The following is a 19,575-nucleotide window of genomic DNA, read 5'->3' as shown; positions in this document are numbered from 1 at the left end:
GGACAGTAACTTTACTGGAAAGGGGGCACAATGAACAAAACTAAGTGGAAACAAGAGTTCTCTCAGTTTACCTTACGCTCCCAGAGCAAGACAAGAAGCCAAATATCTATTTTTCAATTATTATTTCATCAATTATGGTCATTTTAGTAACCTTAGCTTCCAAAGTATAAAGAGGTGTCACTAAGCAAAGACCCCAGTCCATGTGACTTTCAATGCCAAACACAAACTTTCTTGTACCCTCAATTAATTGGGTAACGTAGGCCATGGATGATCAGGACACTCTCTCCAAGAGGGTACAAGAAAGTGACACAGGTCAGGATTTAATTTCCCCTCCTCTATCCCCTGTTAGGGGAGGTAAAACATAAATGTAGTTAATACCTGAATTGTGAATAAGTGAGACTTTCGAGACTGCCCCAGACTAACATGACCTTCTCACCACACTCGTAGTACAAACTGACAGCACAGAAGACCCCCTCCAGGAGAAAGGACGACGGGAAGCCAATGTAGGACTTACCCGGTTTCTCTATCCTATGGTTAAACCTCTGGAGCTACGCAGACCGTGGCAGCGATAAATCCACGTACGCAGGCTCCAACAAAGCTCACACAATCGGAGAAGTCACAGTAGCTGCGGCTGCGGCGGCGGCAGCAACAACTCCTCCCTCTGCTTCTCTTTTCCCACCCCCTGCCGCGGCGGCCAGCCGCCTTTACCCCTCCCTCCCTCGACTACCCCCACTTCCGGGTGATGCCCCTGCCGGAAGCAGGGCCGCCACGGGAAAGAGAGCGACTGGTCACGTGAAAAGGAACGCGTGGTCTAGAGCCAGCTTCTCCTGCCCCCTGCTGCCCCCGGGCCGACACGCAGCCTCGGGTGGGTCTTTGTTAGGGTACGAGTCCACTATCCCACCCCGCCCCCACGACAAAAACGAAACCAGAAAACCCATACTAAAACAGTGCCTTTGTCATCTTTAGTTTCCTAACCTCAGGCCAAGATGTAACATAAAAGATCCTTATAAGTCATCTTCCACATAGTTCATCTTTGCCCAGCATGAAATTCACGTGCACCTGTTAGACTGTGTTAACTGCCAAGATGTAACATAAAAGCTCCTTGTAAGTCATCTTCCACATAGTTCATCTTCGCCCAGCATGAAATTCACGTGCATCTGTTAGACTGTGTTAACTTGCTTCCCGTAGACTGTGTAGCCTAATTCCAGATGTAAGTGCCAGAACTATGAATTTATCCTCTTCCCTCCATTGAAAAATTACATCAAGAGGAAAATGTTTATAAATTCATAATTTTTATATGTGTGTTGAGGGGGTAGGGACGTCACTTCACCACCTTCATAGCGCCATTCCAAGCTCTGAACCACTCCCCCATTTATTCATTCACTCGTCCATCATTTTACACACCTAGAAGATTCCGGTGATGCAAAAGTGTTACAGTCTCTGTTACCATGAGTTCATTTAGAAATGAGATGCATAAAATGTAAACAATGCAATAAATGGTACAGAAAACATTTGAAAAAAGGGTCATTTTATTCTTGCTTTCCAATTTAACATTTTGAAAAGCAGCAAAATTCTAGGATTTTTAAAACTATGAACATTAACAGTAAAAAGAGGGAGAGGCTCCATCTCACTTATTTCAAAGCAAGATGTGGCCTTTTCATATTTCCTTTCATGAAGTATCTGTCATAAGATGTAGAACAAAACTAATCACAGGACTATTTGTATTTTCATCTGGAACCATTTGAACCCAGTTCCCACAGAAGAGTATGAAGCCTAATAATGTTGCAGAAATCAAAATAGTACACAAAATACAAATATCAAGTAAATATTTGTAAAAGACTTAGAACAGCGTCCGGCACAAAGTAAGCATATTTAAGTGTTGAAATAATTTCCATCCTAGCTGTTGTCAAGTCCCTATTAAGCCTTGACAGGCAACATTTAAAATTACCCATAGATCTACATTTTAGGTCTGTGATTAAGTATTTCAGAATTATTCTCCCCCTCCACACTCATCCACATAAATATGAAATTAGCCTCAGGACTCATCTTCCCAGGCATTATTTTGTAGTTGTCAATGTGTGCAGCCTTAATTATTAAGATACAAACTCAGCCCCAAATTTAAAATCTTAAAAATCACATCATATGAAATGAAGATAGCTTTTAAGTGGGTTTCCAAATATTAGCAAGTTGGTTTGTAACTATATTAACATTGTGTTAAGCATCCAAAAGAAATTCACTAAAAGGCAAAACCAAAAATATATCTTTTTCAGAAGCAGAACATTGAATCTACTAGCTATCTAGTATTTTTATGTAAATATTAAAGTTTATCACTATGAGCTGCAAGATCCTCTGCCAACCATGTACATTCTTAGGCACTCTAATATTTAACATAAAAACCTAGAGAGCTATATATATATTTTGTTGTTGTTGTTTGGTTTTGAGAGTCTTGCTGTCACCCAGGCTGGAGTGCAGAAGTGTGATCATAGGTCCTCGTAACCTTAAACTCCGGGGCTAAAGCGATCCTTGCACCTCAGCCTCCCAAGTAGTTGGATCTATGGGCACACACCACCACACCTGGCTAATTTTTATTTTTTGTGTGTGTGGAGATGGGAGTCTCCCTTTGTTGCCCAGGCTGGTCTCGAACTCTTGGCCTCAAATGATCCTCCCACCTCAGCTGCCCAAAGTGCTGGGATTACAGATATGAGCCACCAGGCCCAGCCTAAAACTCTTGTCTTTAAATGCATCATCCCTAATCCTCCTTACCAATGCACAAGCATAGAAGGGAATGTCTTCAAGAAATAATCAGGTTTGCTGGGGGTTGAGCAGACAGCAGGTGTCCCTAAAATGCTTATGAAGTGTATTAATAACCCCAGTGACATCAAGCCAGGAGGATGGGAACTCAACATCTGTACCTCTACAACTACCACAGTACCCGTGTCTAGGTAAGTTAAAATGAATCTAAAAATAACAGAACACAGGTGCTACAATAATTCTGTCCTAGAGTGAAATTAAGAATGGGATTTATGAGGTTGGGCACCGTGGCTCACGACTGTAATCCCAGCACTTTGGGAGGCCGAGGCAGGTGGATCGCCTGAGGTCAGGAGTTCGAGACCAGCCTGGCCAACATGACAAAACCCTGTCTCTACTAAAAATATAAAAATTAACCAGGTGTGATGGTGGGCGCCTGTAATTCCAGCTACTTGGGAGGCCGAGGCAGAATCCCTTGAACCCAGGAGGCGGAGGTTGCAGTAAGCCAAAATCACACCACTGCACTCCAGCCTGGATGACAGAGCAAAACTCGGTCTCAAAGAAAAAAAAAAGAATGGGATTTATGACATTAACCCTAATGTTAAAATATTTCACAGCCATCCAAATAGAGTTTAAAGGATTGGCAATGATTTTAAGGTAAGTAACTTACCTAAATTCTTCAGACTTACAGATACTTGAGGACAGAGGACTAATTTGACGACTTTCCAACTCTAGGTATGACTGAAACTCAAAGCGATGTTACGGGTAAGTTGAGAAAATTTGTGTGAAAGGATATTTTCATGGCTCTGAGAGCACTAGGAAAGCTCCAAGGTCAGTATATACTGTGATGGCACACACACAAAAAAAACTGCTTCATTTCTAGTAGTGGTCATAATAGTTTTAGAATTACTCATCAGGATAAGATTAACTACAAAATTAAGTTCAAAAAGTGTGTTCAAAGTTACTACCACCACCAGGTTTTATCACACAAAGCAACATATAATTTTGATCACAAATGGACACAGAAAACATTTTAAATTGTCATACAGATGACAACTATCACTTAGCTTAGTACAAACCATACTGAAACTGCTTCCACGTCGTGAGAAATAAGTGTTAATTCAGTGACAAAAAGGTATATAATTGAAGGTTGACACTTCCTTAAATACATGTTTATTTTACTTCAATATCGCTCAGGGTTGTATGTATTTGAATACTTCAGTACTATTTTGAACATTCTAAATATGAAATACCATAAAGCGTTCAAATTTATCAAACAGTGGTACAATATGGTTACTAAACTTGCAACTTAATTTACAATGACGTTCAATTTTTCCTCTTCAAATAAAATCACTGACTTTAGTCCATTTGATGAGAAACTAGGACATATGCCATGACAGCATACTTCTAGCACTCTATGTAATAAGCAAAAAATAATTTAGCTAATATAGACAGGTTACTTGACTGAAATTCTACTTTCTGCTTAATTGATCACGATCAAGAAAACTACAAAAAAAACAAAAAACAAAACAAAACAACTACCACAGACTACAGCTCTCAGCCAAGAAAGTAATGATATATAAGCCGGGCACGGTGTCTCATGCCTGTAAGCCTAGCACTTTGGGAGGCTGAGGTGGGCGGATCGCCTGAGGTCAGGAGTTCGAGACCAGGTTGGCCAACATGGTGAAACCCCATCTCTACTAAAAATACAAAAATTAGCCAGGCATGGTGGCAGGTGCCTGTAATTCCAGTTACTAGGGAGGCTAAGACAGGAGAATCACTTGAATCTGGAAGGCAAAGGTTGCAGTGTGTCAAGATCACACCACTGCACTCCAGCCTGGGCAACAGAGTGAGACTTCATCTCAAAAAAGAAAAACAAAGAAATATGTGGTACAGATATTGCTCTTCTTCAGGTAACATACATAAAATCCAATGTTATATACTAAAATAATAATCCACAAATCCAAACATTGTTATAATTATACAACAGGTGACTGATAGTAGATAACTAGGAACAGACTGCATTTGACAAGATTTTCTTTAATAACATCATAAACATCCCTAATATGATGAAAGACCAAGAGCTATAATCAAGATGAATATGCCAAAACAGCCAAGGAGCTAGTAGCTAGTCTTCAGACAGGCTACGAGTTTGTTTTATAGGACCACTCCGCCCTTGGGTCTGGTGACACTTTAAGTTTTCTAGGCAGGAGTGAAAAGGAGTTAATAATGCCAATTCCAGGTATAAATACAAATGAGAGGCACATAGTAGTAGGCATAACCAAAATCCAGGCCAAATTTTTGGCTCAAAGGTGATCTGCAATAGTTCCATGATCAGTTATTTATAATTTCAGCTTACTATAAAGTTGACTTCCAGGTCAAAGGCAAATTTTCCTTTCACATTACCTCATAAAAGCCATTTAAGGGCTGGGTGCCGTGGCTCACGCCTGTAATCCTACCACTTTGGGAGGCCAAGGCAGGCGGATCACCTGAGGTCGTGAGTTTGAAACCAGCCTGACCAATATGGTGAAACCCTGTCTCTACTAAAAATACAAAAATTGCCGGGCACGGTGGCTCACACCTGTAATCCCAGCACTTTGGGAGACCAAGGTGGGTGGATCACAAGATCAGGAGCTCGAGACCAGCCTGACCAACATGGTGAAACCCCGTCTCTACTAAAAATACAAAAATTAGCCGGGCCTCGTGGCGTGCACCTGTAATCCCAGCTACTCGGAAGGCTGAGACAGGAGAATCGCTTGAACCCGGGAGGCGGAGGTTGCAGGAGCCGAGATCACGCCATTGCATTCCAGCCTGGGCAACAGAGTGAGACTCTGTCTCAAAAAAAAAAAAAAAAATTAGCTGGGCGTCATGGCATGTGCCTGTAGTTCTGGCTACTCGGGAGGCTGAGACAGGAGAATCACTTGAACTCAGGAGGCAGAGGTCGCAGTGAGCTGAGATGGTGCCACTGCACTCCAGCCTGGGGGACAAAGTGAGACTTCGTCCCAAAAAAAAAAAAAAAAAAAAACACAAAACCTATTTAAGAAGCTCCACAGCATTTGACTTTAATATTAACATAAAGGCTAAAGTGATCAAGCTTAGTTTCATTTACAAAGAAACAAAACCTACAATGAAGGTTTCAAATGTACTTTATTTCTTCAATAATGCCATATCTTAATGGGTACACAGTGCTTTAATTTGGCATCAATTATGAGCTGGTTTTTAAACAATTCATTATTACACCAGCTGGGATGATTACTGATTCCTCCATTCCTTTGGGGTAACTCTGCCAACAGGGGACAGGTTCCATTCTATTCCGACTTGTGTTGCTACCTGTAAGAATTAAAATGCTGTCAGTTACGTGTTTAAACCAGAGTACACTCTCTCTTGGAGACTATTTCTTGAAAATGACAGATATTCTGTTCTATAGGTTAAAAATACACAGAAACTCACCTGGGATCTAATACCCTCCATATAGGCCAAACCTGATTGCTGTCCTAATTTTCTAGAGCAGTCCTGTTGTTCAATAGAACTTCTTGAGCTGAAGGAAATGTTCTAGATCTTCACTGTTCAAAACAGTAGTCACTAGCTACATGTGGCTACTGGCCACCTGGAATATGACTAGTATCACCAAGGAAATGAATTTTTAAATTTTATTTAATTCAAATTTATACTTCACATTTCTATACTACCCACTCAATACACTGATTCCCTCAACCACAACTACCTAAGTAACTGCCAAAGAGTATTTTATATTCTCTGTATCACTAAGGAACATTTCACCTCCAAAAGCTCCTCTGATCAAACATTTGTTCAACATGTTTATCCTTCTAATTAAGCACACTTTAACTTTTTTTTTTGAGACTTTTTTTTTTTTTTTTGAGACAGTCTCGCTTTATCGCCCAGGCTAGAGTACAGTGGCACGATCTCAACTCACTGCAACCTCCACCCCCTCCAACTTCAGGCGATTCTCCTGCCTCAGCCTCCCAAGTAGCTGGGACTACAGGTGCCCACCACCACGCCCGGCTAATTTTTGTATTTTTAGTAGAGATGGGGTTTCACCATGCTAGTACCAAACTCCTGACCTCAGGTGATCCACCCGCCAGGGCCTCCCAAAGTGCTAGGACTACAGGTGTGAGCCACCATGCCCAGCCTAGGCACACATCTTAATATTTGATTTCAGGAAGATCAAAACAAAAACTAAAAAGGCCTATTTATTTAAATAAAGTTTATTACAGTAAGGGTTAATTTGTATCTTTTTAAACCAACTTATGCATTTATTAAGACTTCGGGCCGGGCGCAGTGGCTCACGCTTGTAATCCCAGCACTTTGGGAGGCTGAGGTGGGTGGATCATGAGGTCAGGAGATCGAGACCATCCTGGCTAACACGGTGAAACCCCATCTCTACTAAAAATACAAAAAATTAGCCGGGCGTGGTGGTGGGCGCCTGTAGTCCCAGCTACTCGGAAGGCTGAGGCAGGAGGATGGCGTGAACCCGGGAGGCGGAGTTTGCAGTGAGCAGAGATCGCGCCACTGCACTCCAGCCTGGGCGACAGAGCAAGATTCCGTCTCAAAACAAAACAAAACAAAACAAAACAAAAAAAAACACAGACTTCAGGACTCCTACTTTTAGCCAGTAAGTAACAGTGACTGAAAGATAGATTGTTAAATGTAAGATGTAAAGAAACTAAAATATAAAAAGATACATTACATCTCATCTGTCACGAATACTGTGCTAAGTTCTGAGTGTAAAATTTTAAAAGAAAAATTGTTAAGTGAAGTTATGTCCAGGAAGGCGATCCAAGATAGTAAAAATCCTGGAAACCATGAACAAAAAAATTACCGATAGAACTAAGGATGTTTAATTTGAAAAAGAAAATTCAGGAGATATGATAGCAATTTTCTATTATCTGATGGCTGTTATATGGAAGTGGGTCAGAATTTCTGTGCTGCAATGAACAATGGGTAGCATAGGAAAAAGGCAGATTTTAACTCACCATATGATCCTTTTAACAGCTACACAAGGCTGGGCATGGTGGCTCACACCTGTAATCCTAGCACTTTGGGAAACCGAGGCGGGCGGATCACCTGAGGTCAGGAGTTCAAGACCAGCCTAACTAACATGGTGAAACCCCGTCTCTACTAAAAATACAAAAATCTGCCGGGCGTACTGGAGGGCGACTGTAATCCCGCTACCTGGGAGGCTGAGACAGGAGAATCACTTGAACCCAGGAGGCAGAGGTTGCAGTGAGCCAAGATCGCGCCACTGCACTCCAGCCTGGGCAACAGAGCAAGACTCCGTCTCAAAAAAAAAAAAAAAATTAGCCAGGCCTGGTGGCGCACGCCTGTAGTCCCAGCTATTTGGGAGCCTGAGGCAGAAGAAGTGCTTGAACCCAGGAGGCAGAGGTTGCAGTGAGCCAAGATCGCACCACTGCACTCCAGCCTGGGGGACACAGCAAGACTTCTTCTTAAAAAAAAAAAAAAAAAAAAAAAAAACAGCTACACAATATGGAAAGGGCTGCCTTGTGATCCAGTAAGCAATTTATTACTGGGAATGTTAAGAACAGAAGATGGATGAATGCTGGGGGGAAAAAATCCCCTGCACTGTGTGGGTAATTAGATTACACAATCTCTCAAGTCCCTCCTAACTAGATATGTACACTACTATGTTAAGACACTTTGAATGCATAGACTGAGAATGAAAAACATCTGAAATAGAAATTATTAATCAATAGTACTTACGTATGTCCATGTAACAATACAGAAAGTGGCTCCACTAGCTAATACAGCATTACCGTATTTGTCATGAAAATCAGGTGTACGTTTCTGGTGGCTCTGCCTTGCCATTGTTTGCTGAATGCTTCGAACTTACAGGAAAACAAAAAAAGAATACAGAAGCATATTATCAATTGTCAGGTAAAGAAAACATATGTGATTGATACTGCCAATCAGGAAAGCCAAGGAAGTTAATTTTACAGTATTATGTAGTTCAATAAAATGTTAAAACATATTGTAGCTATTAAAGCAGTGTACTTTGAAATGCAACAAAAATAAGATGAATTGACAGATGGACAAATACATGATAAAACAAATAGCAAAATGTTAACTGTAGAATCTTTGTGGTGGGTATATGGGTGTTCATACGATTCTTCCAACTCTTCAGTATGTCTGAGAGTTTTCATAATGGTGTTGGGGGAAAAAAGCAAAGAATGAATGATGTCAGTAACATTCTCTACAAAGTGGTATTTGCATAACCCCTGAAATTTTGGCTCCCATTGATTAATTTGAATACTTATGACTTAAATTTTCATTAAAGTTTACTCAATAGAGCCCAACAACTTACAACATACAAGGGCAAATGAACTCAAATGAACTTCAAATTAAAGCACACTAAATGCTTATGACTGTAAAATTACTACAGTAACAAAAAAACTCGCCACAACTAGAGTAATCTTGATTTTTAAAAACTTAATGGGCCAGGCACAGTGGCTCACATCTGTAATCCTAATACTTTCGGAGGCCAAGGTAGGAGGATCGCTTGAGGCCAGGAGTTTCAGACCAGTCTGTGAAACATAGTGAGACCCTGTCTCTACAAAAAAATTGAAAATTAAAAATTAGCCGGGCATGGTGGTGCATGCACACCTGTAGTCCCAGCTACTCAGGAGGCTGTGGCCGGACGATCACCTGAGTCCAGGAGTTAGAGGATGCAGTGAGCTATGATCACACCACTACACTCCAGCCTGGGTAACAGAGCAATTCTCTGTCCCTAAAAATAAAAAATGAGAAATGGGGTATATAAAAAAGTGTAAGACAGAGATCCTGTCCTCAAGTAACTTCCAGTCTAGAGGATTACACATGTAGATAAAAATCAGTATCGTACAAGGAAGCAGAATTAGCTAAGGACTTAGTTTTTGAGCAGAATGATAAAGTTTGCTGTTAGTATTATACCAGTAGAAAGAGAAGAACAAAAGTTTTCAAACGGCCCCTGGAGGAACTAAAAAGGAGGGCTTGGGAAACAGCCGAGACTGGAAAAAGCTTGTTTCTAGCTGTTTTTTTTTTCTTCCTGTCCAATTTAAGGGGCAGGTTCTTATCGTTTTAAAGAGCCTCCAAAGGTACTTACATATATAATGAAAAGCTAGGGAGCCTGAGGCAGGAGAATCACTTGAACCTAGGAGACAGAGATTGCAGTGAACCAAGATTGAGCCACTGCACTTCAGCCTGGGCAACAAGAGCGAAACTTTGTCTCAAAAAAAAAAAAGAAACTGCAATGTTGCCCATTCACTAGCAATGAATATTTCTACATGGTACAATGGGTTACTTCATGATAGTTATTAGACCATTATCGGATCTTCTAACTGTCTTACACAGCTTTCCCTTTTCATCTTTTAGTCACACCGGGATAGGCAAATTTACAAATATTTCATAATATATTCTGCTCCAGAAAAGATAAAAAGTGGGCATGTGAATTCCACGCTGAAAAAAAAACAAAAAACCTTTCCTGAGGTACAAGGTGGCCCTATTTGCTCAAAGAGCAAAGAAATTAAGACTACCAAAAAATTCTGCAACATCTCATAACTTCAACACACTCATGTAACTCTGGTGGATTTCATTAGACCTCTCCTCTGTGACAACTGTTTAATTACCACACATTGGTGATCTCATATAATCCTCAACAACCCCATGAAGTAGGCATTATTTACAAATTACTTATTTTACAAAGAAGGAAACTGAGGTTGAGAGAGGCTAAATCATATGCCCAAAGTAAAAGAGATAATAAATGCTACTTTGGGAATATGAAAATAGTCCAGCTAATATTTTGTGGTTATTTTCAAAGTTGCTTAAGAGTTTAGGACACAATCTAATAATATCCTCCAATGATTCTATTAAGTGAAAATCAAAAGATGGCTAAACAAACTAAATAGTAATTACGGGTCACCTTCATTGTGTAACAACTGCCCACGTTACTCAAGGTCACCTTCGGTGCAAATCAAGTATGAAAATTAATTTGTTCTCCTCAATCTATTGCATTTTCTCTACATAATGCTGGTCTCAAAACTCCCTGTACCTGCCCAACCTTTGGATAAGAAAAAAATGACCACGATTGCCTTCAGGACAGCTAACATTGTTTTGTTTTTGTTTTCGAGACAGAGTCCCGCTCTTGTTGCCCAGGCTGGAGTGCAGTAGCAGTCTTGGCTCACTGCAACCTCCGCCTCCCGGGTACAAGCGATTCTCTTGCCTCAGCCTCCCAAGTAGCTGGGATTACAGGCGCCCACCACCACGCCCGGCTAATTTTTGTATTTTTAGTAGGGACGGCGTTTCACTATGTTGGCCAGGCTGGTCTCGAACTCCTGACCTCAGGGGATCCGCCCGCCTTGGCCTCCCAAAGTGCTGGGATTACAAGTGTGAGCCACCGCGCCTGGCCAGCTAACATTGTTAATCCACAAATAACTTCAAAGCTGCATCGATACCATTTGGGTTGTTTCCCTGCAATTAAACCAGGTGAAGAGCTAGATTTACAGTTTCCGTCTATTACAGTAATAGGAATTGGAGAAGATATTCTTCTATACAGGGTTAGGAGTAAACATATCCCCAAAGCTAAAATGTAGGACATCACTTAAGGAACGAGGTGTCTACCAAGAATGTCCTTCCCTGAAATCATAGGTTACTGAAGAATTAAAAAGCAGGGCTAGACTATCACTCCGATAACAGAAAGAGAGCTGGAAACCGAAACAGAAATACTGGGTGATAAAGCCAATGCTAAGGACATCATCCCAATGACTTGGGACGAGATGGGAGACAGACAGCATTCAAGATTAGAAGGCCGAGATGTTCGTAAAAGGAAAGGACACGAGAGGCCGCGAGGACACATTGATATAAGGTTGTTGTAAATGATTTGTCATAATTTTTGCTCACCTTGGAGACGATTTAGTGCGTTTTTGACCAAGGGAAACATCGTGAAGGTGAAGCTAGAACTGCGGCAATACAGCTGCTGCTTTGGTGCCAATTCGCTTCAGGTACCCTTGAAGTGAGCTGAAAAACAAAATGGCTTTCAGCCGGGATCCGTAATGAGATTTGACGAAATCTCGCGAGACCTGTAAAACCTATAGTAATTGCAATCCCTTTTACCGCGTGGAAAAATAAAGGCCTTTTGGGAAATGTAGTTTCCGGCTTTATAAAATGACGTATGGTGGGTGGTATCTAATGAAGAATGAAAGAACTCCTTGAAGCCAGATTTAGAGCTCTATAGAGGGCAGCCGAGAGACAGATCTTCGGCCGAATCGTCTAAGGAACTAGCTTCAAAATGGCGTTCAAGTTCCACAAGCTTCGGTTTGGTATCTCCACACTAGCTCTTTCTTCTTTCTGTTCCCCCAAAACTTCCTTTACTGCTCTCATTTTTTTTGTCTGCTATTACTACTATACTAATTGGCTTAGCTTTTAGTTTTCAAATAACGTCAAGTTTAGAGAAAAGTTGCAAGAACAGTAAAAACTTCTGTAATATGTAGATAAATACGTGATAAAATAACTTTGGAAAGCTATTGGCCGGGCGCGGTGGCTCACGCCTGTAATCCCAGCACTTTGAGAGGCCAAGGTGGGCGGATCACGAGGTCGGAGTTGGAGACCAGCCTGGCCAAGATGGTGAAACCCCGTCTCTACTAAAAATACAAAAATTAGCCGGCGTGGTGGCGCGCGCCTGTCATCCCAGCTACTCAGGAGGCTGAGGCAGAATAATCACTTGAACCCGGGAGGCGGAGGTTGCAGTGAGCCGAGAACGTGCCACTGGACTCCAGCCTGGGCGACAGAGCGAGACTCCGTCTCAAAAAAAAAAAAAAAGAAAGAAAAGAAAGCTGTTAGGCCTGGCGCGGTGGCTCACGCCTGTAATCCCAGCACTTTGGGAGGCCGAGGTGGGCGGATCACGAGGTCAGGAGATCGAGACCATCCTGGCCAACATGGTGAAACCCCGTCTCTACTAAAAATACCAACAATTAGCTGGGCGTGGTGGCGTGTGCCTGTAATCCCAGCTACTCTGTAGGCTGAGGCAGCAGAATCGCTTGAACCAGGGAGTCGGAGGTTGCAGTGAGCCAAGATACCACCACTGCACTCCAGCCTGGCGACAGAGCAAGACTCCGTCTCAAAAAAAAAAAGAAAAGAAAAGAAAAAAAAGAAAGAAAAGAAATGGCAACACGGCAAAACCCCGTCTCTACTAATATACAAAAAATTAGCTGGGCGTGGTGGCACATGCTTCTAATCCCAGCTACTCGGGAGGCTGAGGCATGAGACTTGCTTAAACCGGGGAGGCGGAGGTTACCGTGAGCCAAGATCGCACCACTGCACTCTAGCCTGAGACCTGTCCCAAAACAAAAAAAATAAAATACATACAGTTCAGTGGCATTAATGGCATTCACATTGTTGTGCAACTATCACCATTATCCATCTCTAAGACTTTTTCATCTTGTAAAACTAAATGCTTTGATTATACATTTTGACTATTGAAAATATTAACATTATTCCAAAAGTCAAAACTAAACAGACTAGTGTACTTAGAGAAGTGTCATTCCCTCCCCTAACTGTTGCATTCCATTTCCACCAATTCCTATAGGTAACCGATTTCATTACTTTCTGGTTTATCTTGTGTGTTTCCTTTTGCAAAAATAGGCAAATACCTGTATGTTTTCTTATTTCTCTATTTTATACAAATGTAGCATAAAAATCCATTATCATTTTACATAAGTCTTCCTCATTCCTTTTTTACAGCTGCAAAATCTGTGGTGTATATGTGCTATAGTATATTTAGTCAATCTCCTATGTTGGAATATTTAGGTAGTTTCAAGAATATTTCAATTTCAATAATGCTGAAATGAATAACTTTGTGCACAGATATTTTCATATTGCTGGATGTATCTCTCCAAGGTAGGTTACTAGAAGTGGGATTGCTGGATTAAAGGATAAATATATGTGTAGTTTTTTTAGATATTGCCAAATTATAGATGTTGTAACATTTTGCCTTCCCACCAGCAACGTATTAATATAAAGGGTGCCTGACTCCCCACAGCCTTGCTAATAGCATGTAGTGTCAAGCTTTTGGATTTTTGCCAATATGATAGGTAAGATATCCCTTTTAAACTTTAAAATTTTTATTTTTAAAACATACACATAGTAAAATTCACTTTTTGGTGTACAGTTCTATGCGTTTTGACAAATGCATACAATTGTGTCACCACCACCACAATTAAGGACAGAATAGTTCTAGCATCATAAAAACACCCTTGTTTGACCTCTTTGTGATCAACCCTTTTCCCTACCCCTAGCCCCTGGCAGCCACTAATCTGTTCTCTGTACCAATGAGTTTGCCTTTTCCAGAATGTCATATATCATATAGATTGAATCATACAGTATGTCTCAGTGTACTTTTATTTTGCATTTTTTCTTTTCTTTTCTTTCCTTTTTTTTTTTTTTTTTTTGAGATTGAGTTTCGCTCTTGTTGCCCAGGCTGGAGTGTGATAACACGATTTCAGCTCACTGCAAACTCCGCCTCCAGGGTTGAAGCGATTCTTCTGCCTCAGACTCCCATGTAGCTGGGATTACAGGCCTGCGCCACCACACCGGGCTAATTTTTAAATTTTTAGTAGAGACGGGGGTTTTGCCATGTTGGTCAGGCTGGTCTCGAACTCGTGACCTCAGGTGATCCACCCACCTCGACTTCCCAAAGTGCTGGGATTACAGGCATGAGCCATCGCACCCGGCCTGCATTTTCTTAATATAAGTTTCCATAAATGATTTAACTTTTTTTCACATCTCTATTTCACATCTCTTCACTTTGGAACTAGCTATTTTTCTTTCCATCCCATCTCCTTGTCTCTCCAACATACTGAAATTAATTTCCTGGTTTTTTTATCCAGTAGCGCCTAAAATAATAGTCATATAATATTTTCCACACCATCAAAATAAATCCAAATTGTAGGCAGATTGATTTTATCTTGTTGGTGTTTTCCTTCTTTACAACCTTACTTTTGTACCCATCCCCCAAACAAAATAATGAATAAAAAGAAGGAATTTGCTGTCTATAACCTGCAATTAAAGTCCTTGTTGGTGCTTTAAATATTAAGTCAAGGAGTTTAACTGAAAAAACAAACAAACAAAAAAAGCCGGCCGGGCTTGGTGGCTCACGCCTGTAATCCCAGAACTTTGGGAGGCCGAGGCCAGCGGATCACCTGAGGTCAGGAGTTCGAGACCAGCCTGCCCAACATGGCGAAACCCCGTCTCTACTAAAATACAAAAAATTAGCCAGGCGTGATGGCGGGCGCCTGTAATCCCAGCTACTCGGGAGGCTGAGGCAGGAGAATCGTTTGAACCCGGGAGGCGTAGGTTGCAGTGAGCCGAGATGGCGCCACTGCACGCCAGCCTGGGCTACAAGAGCGAAACTCCATCTCAGAAAAAGCCATAAATAAACAAAAACTTTAAAAAATAATCTTTGATGTCCTCTTTTTTCAGCGCTCCTGGCACAGTTTCTAGGACACAATAGGTATTCAACAAGCTCTTGTTCATATTTACCTTTAAAAATTTCCCTCAGTGGTATTAGGTATATTTTTGCTTTCCTACTTTTATTTTTTCACTTTGAAGTACTTTGGAGGCAGGATAACGGACTAAATAGCTCTTATCTCTCACGCGGCTAGGTCCCATTTTTCTAGAATATTACATGAAGGCGGCGAATTTCAAGGACTTCTAAATGAGTCTTTGAAAGATTCCGTTCTAGCAACTTCAAGCCATTTTGGACTCCGAAAACTCCGCAATATTTCACAACTGCGCATGCGTGCTTGGAAAGCGTCAGCGCGCTAGATGTTTACGCATCGAGAAAGGGGCGGGTCATTATCTTTAGCGGACCAATGAAAACGCTCCAGATTATCTTTTTTCTATTGGCCGACCGGGGCCAATTAGAAATCAACCTTCTTTTAGCGGGCGTGTAGCGCTAGCGCGCTGTGACGTAATGTGAGGGGTCTCCCGGCAGGGCTGAGCTGGACCAATGAGGAAAGGCAAGGGGCCGATTTGCCTGTTCTCACGCCCCACCCTCAGACCTAGCCGGAGCAAAGTTTCGCTTATAGAAGGAAGAGGAGCGAACATGGCAGCGCGTTGGCGGTTTTGGTGTGTCTCTGTGACCATGGCGGTGGCGCTGCTCATCGTTTGCGACGTTCCCTCAGCCTCTGCCCAAAGAAAGAAGGAGGTGAGAACGCGGTTTCCAGCAGCATGGGCTTTCCCCAGTGACTGGGGCTTGAGAGGGTCTGTTCGCCTCTTCCCAGCCCCCTTTCCCTGCCGCTTCTATGCCTTTGGTGGCTTCAGTTACGCGGTTTTCGGAGTTGTGGAATTCGTGAGAGAAGGAACTGTAACTCTTTGTCTTCTGGGGATGTAGAATCTGAGAGTGGAGTAGCGTAGGTGACAGCCCGACTTCTACAGTCTTGTGAATGTGCATAGCTATGAGTTTTGACACTTTTGAGTGTGGGCCCCGTCAGGTGTTGGGGGTGGGGAGTTCGACTTTAGATCCCAGGAGTAGGATATCTGAGACTCTCTACTGTTGGCCGATGTAACTCCCTGAATGATGTGTAAGAGTTCTCTATTTTCTAGCATTTTCATTTCAGGAGTGTGAGAGTTAGACCAAAGAGTGAAATTATGCCAGATTTATTACTTTGTCCAAATAATTGTTTCAAGGCAATTTACCAGATTGAAAGCTCCTAACCATTTTCAATCATTCCACAAATGTAAGCATGCTAGGCAATGTTCTAGGCACTTGATATACATAAATGAACAAAACTAAGATCTTGTGGAACTCATAGGCTTTAGGAAGTGGAGGAGATACAGTATTCTCACCATTAAGCAATCCAGGTAGAGGAATTTTAACAATGCGTTTTCAAACGTTTGTGATTTGGAGTCCTATACTCTTAGGACTTTAAGACTACTAGCAATTATTTATACCCTCTAATTTTATAGATGAGAAAAAGAGTCTTAAATTTAGAAAATGAACAAGGACTCAAACCCTACGTCAGTCATTCTAACTCTATTTCCTGTACATTCTGTGCTTCCTCTAATAGAGAAAAACTGTACACATACTCTAAAAATACCAGTTAAGCACTTCAGATACTTGTCTACTTGAGCTGAATTAAGAAAGAAAGCTATCTTCTCTATGTTTCTAAGTATTTGAACTATTCCATAAGAAGAAAAACTAAGCTAGGAAGTTAAACTTAATGAGTTGCTTATTAGATTGGCAAAGAGTACAATAAAAATATACAATTGTCAAAAGTATCGTGAAGTGAGCAGGCTCAGACACTGAAACTAGAAATTGATGTCCTTCTTTGGGAGGATCCTAAGCTATGGTTATGTGGAAAACAAGATGCAGAGCAGTGCATAATTTTATGTCTTAGAAATTTTTTATGTTAAAAACAACAGCATCCCCTATATATAAGTATATGTGTATGTATAGAGAAATCTCTGTAAGGATACATGACAATACCTTAAAAGTGGCTATCTCTAGGCAGTTGGGATTATCGATGAGGGGAACGTTTTCACGTTTTACTTTACATGCTGGTATTGCTGGTGTTACCTGAATTTCCACAATGACCACTTTTTTTTTTTTTTTTTTTTTTTTTTTTTTGAAACCGGGTCTCGCTCTGTTGCCCAGGCTGGAGTTCAGTGGTGGGATCATGGCTCACTGCAGCCTCGACTTCCTGGGCTCTAGTGATCCTCTCACCTCCACCTCCACCTCCCGAATATCTGGGACTACCGGCATGTGCCACAATATCCCTGGCTACTTTTTTATCTTTTTGTAGAGACGGAGTCTCTCTGTGTTGACAGGCTAGTCTCAAACTCCTGGGCTCAAGTGTTGCTTCCGCCTTGGCCTCCCAAAGTGTTGGGATTACAGGTGTGAGCCACTGTGCCTAGTCCACTTATTCTTTTTAATTAAAAAGTGAAGGCTTTTTAAAACTTAGCATTTCTACCAGTGAAATTATATTTATTCATTGACTCTCTCACTGAACTGGAAGCACAACAGCCTAGCTGAAAATAGGTTTTGTTTTTTTTTTTTAAAGGAATCAGCACTGAATTGTATACTTTAAAATGGTCAATATGGTGAATTTTATGTTAAGGCAATAAATTACATGCCTTCCTTGATCTTTCTGTACTCTCTTGGAAGTACATTCACCCTTTTCATGCATGTACAAGACTTATGCGAGAATATCTTCCTTTTACCCCACCCTTTCATTCACCTGAAGATTCCTACTCTTCAAGTCTTAGCTCAAACAGTATCTTCTTTCTTCCTCGGCTAAAGTTTTCTTGGTGCCTCCAGGTGAACTGAGATGAATTCAGCACAGCATATAGTCATTGTAGGTATGTATGTATTTATTTGGAGACAGGGCCTCTTACACAGGCTGCATGCTGTGCAATGGCACTATCATGACTCACTGCAGCCTCTATTTCCTGGGGTCAAGTGATCCTCCCACCTTGGCCTCCCAAAGTGCTGAGATTACAGGAGCGAGCCTCCGTGCCTGACCTGTATTGTCCTTGTTTATATGCCAGTCTTTGCCCTAACACTGTAAGCATCTTGAATGCAGAAACTTCTTAATTAATTTTTCTTTACCTCACATCCAGCATTTTCTGTCAAAATGTTGTTTTCCTCAACAAACATCAGATTAACTGTGTACTTATATAAAATCAGGAATCTGTTCTTTCTTTTTATAAATATATATATATTTAAAAAAATTTTTTTTCAGACAGGGTCTTACTCTGTTGCCAAGGCTGGAGTGTAGTGGCATAATCATAGCTCAGTACAGCCTTATGACCTCACTGGGCTCAGGTGATCCTCCCACCTAAGACTTCCCAGCTGGGACTACAGGCATGTGCCACCACGCCTAGTTAATTTTTATATTTTTTGTAGAAATGGGGTTTTGCCGTGTTGTCCAGGCTGGCCTTGAACTCCTGGACTCAAGTGATCTACCCACCTTGGCCTCCCAAAGTGCTGGGATTACAGGCATGAGCCACTGTGTTCAGCCGGGAATCTGTTCTTTCAGTTGTAGGTTTTCTTAGATTTCACAACATAAAATTGGATTTTCTCATCAGTAAGCATGGAATTTATATAGGCTGCTAAAGATGATTTAGTTTTTCCTCCTTCCCTCTCTGAGAATGGTTTAGGCTGTCTTTAAAAAGACTACTATGATACTCCTTAGACACAGTTTCAAAATATGGGTGTTCTGTTGCAGAACATTTTTTTGTCAATTTTTGAAAACATTATTTTAAAAAATTCCAGGTCTATCTACTATAATAAATTTGACTTTAAATAATAGGGTAATGTCTGATCTTAAAATCTATTTTTTGCTGGGTGCAGTGGCTCACGCCTGTAATCCCAGCACTTTGGGAGGCTGAGGCGGGTGGATCACTTGAGGTCAGGAGTTCAAGACCAGGCTGGCCAACTTGGGGAAACCCCGTCTCTACTAAAAATACAAAAAAAATTAGCCAGCCAGGGTGGCACATGCCTGTAGTCCCAGCTACTCAGGAGTCTGAGGCATGAGAATCGCTTGAACAAGAGAGCGAGACTCTGTCTCAAAAAAAAAAAGTGTGCATATATATATATTCTTTTTAAAAGATACCTCCCCTAAATGAATATGATTAAAAATCACTCAAGTTCCTCATAGTTGTCTATTGCTAAATGGAATGCTACCCTGCTTATTATTTATACCTTTAACAATGTTTTCATTGGAACGTGGACTTATTCTTCTTTTTAAATTTTTAAAAATGTTTTGTGGAGACCGGGTCTCACTATGTTGACCAGGCTGGTTTCAAACTCCTGGCCTC

The 19,575-nt window shown here is 41.3% G+C and overlaps 3 protein-coding genes across 6 annotated transcripts in view; 1 reads left to right on the top strand and 2 right to left on the bottom strand.

Moving 5' to 3' along the window:
• Positions 1 to 744, bottom strand: part of ATP7A (ATPase copper transporting alpha) — a 137,706-nt gene extending 136,962 nt beyond the window's left edge. For 2 of the 4 annotated variants that reach the window (XM_063601824.1, XM_055106355.1), the window contains exon 1: positions 515 to 669. The gene's annotated coding sequence lies outside the window, so the exon portion shown is untranslated. Of the gene's footprint in view, positions 1 to 514 lie in introns of all 4 variants that reach the window. The other 2 variants (XM_008978125.5, XM_003824407.5) reach the window with 2 other exon arrangements.
• A 5,132-nt stretch (positions 745 to 5,876) lies between these two features.
• On the bottom strand, positions 5,877 to 11,825 carry LOC100986707 (cytochrome c oxidase subunit 7B, mitochondrial). Its single transcript, XM_003824406.5, has 3 exons — positions 11,659 to 11,825; positions 8,488 to 8,612; positions 5,877 to 6,078 (listed from the first exon to the last, which is right to left on the bottom strand). The coding sequence occupies exons 1-3, from the start codon at positions 11,696 to 11,698 to the stop codon at positions 6,001 to 6,003; spliced, it is 243 nt and encodes an 80-aa protein (XP_003824454.1). The 5' UTR covers positions 11,699 to 11,825; the 3' UTR covers positions 5,877 to 6,000.
• A 3,875-nt stretch (positions 11,826 to 15,700) lies between these two features.
• Positions 15,701 to 19,575, top strand: part of MAGT1 (magnesium transporter 1) — a 69,089-nt gene continuing 65,214 nt past the window's right edge. The window contains exon 1 of the mRNA XM_003824405.4: positions 15,701 to 15,961. Coding sequence (XP_003824453.1) covers positions 15,764 to 15,961 — 198 coding nt within the window. The 5' untranslated portion in view covers positions 15,701 to 15,763. The remainder of the gene's footprint in view (positions 15,962 to 19,575) is intronic.

Source organism: Pan paniscus, chromosome X (genome assembly GCF_029289425.2).
Source record: "Pan paniscus chromosome X, NHGRI_mPanPan1-v2.0_pri, whole genome shotgun sequence".
Taxonomy (NCBI): domain Eukaryota; kingdom Metazoa; phylum Chordata; class Mammalia; order Primates; family Hominidae; genus Pan; species Pan paniscus.
Note: the sequence above shows the minus strand (reverse complement) of the source record. Positions and strands in the feature narration are given on the sequence as shown.

Coding starts and splice junctions, on each gene's coding strand:
- LOC100986707 (XM_003824406.5), bottom strand. CDS start 11,698: ATGTTTCCCTTGGTCAAAAACGCACTAAATCGTCTCCAAG. Junction 8,613..11,658: donor CGCACTAAATCGTCTCCAAG/GTGAGCAAAAAT, acceptor TTTTCCTGTAAG/TTCGAAGCATTCAGCAAACA. Junction 6,079..8,487: donor GTATTGTTACATGGACATAC/GTAAGTACTATT, acceptor TAATTCTTACAG/GTAGCAACACAAGTCGGAAT.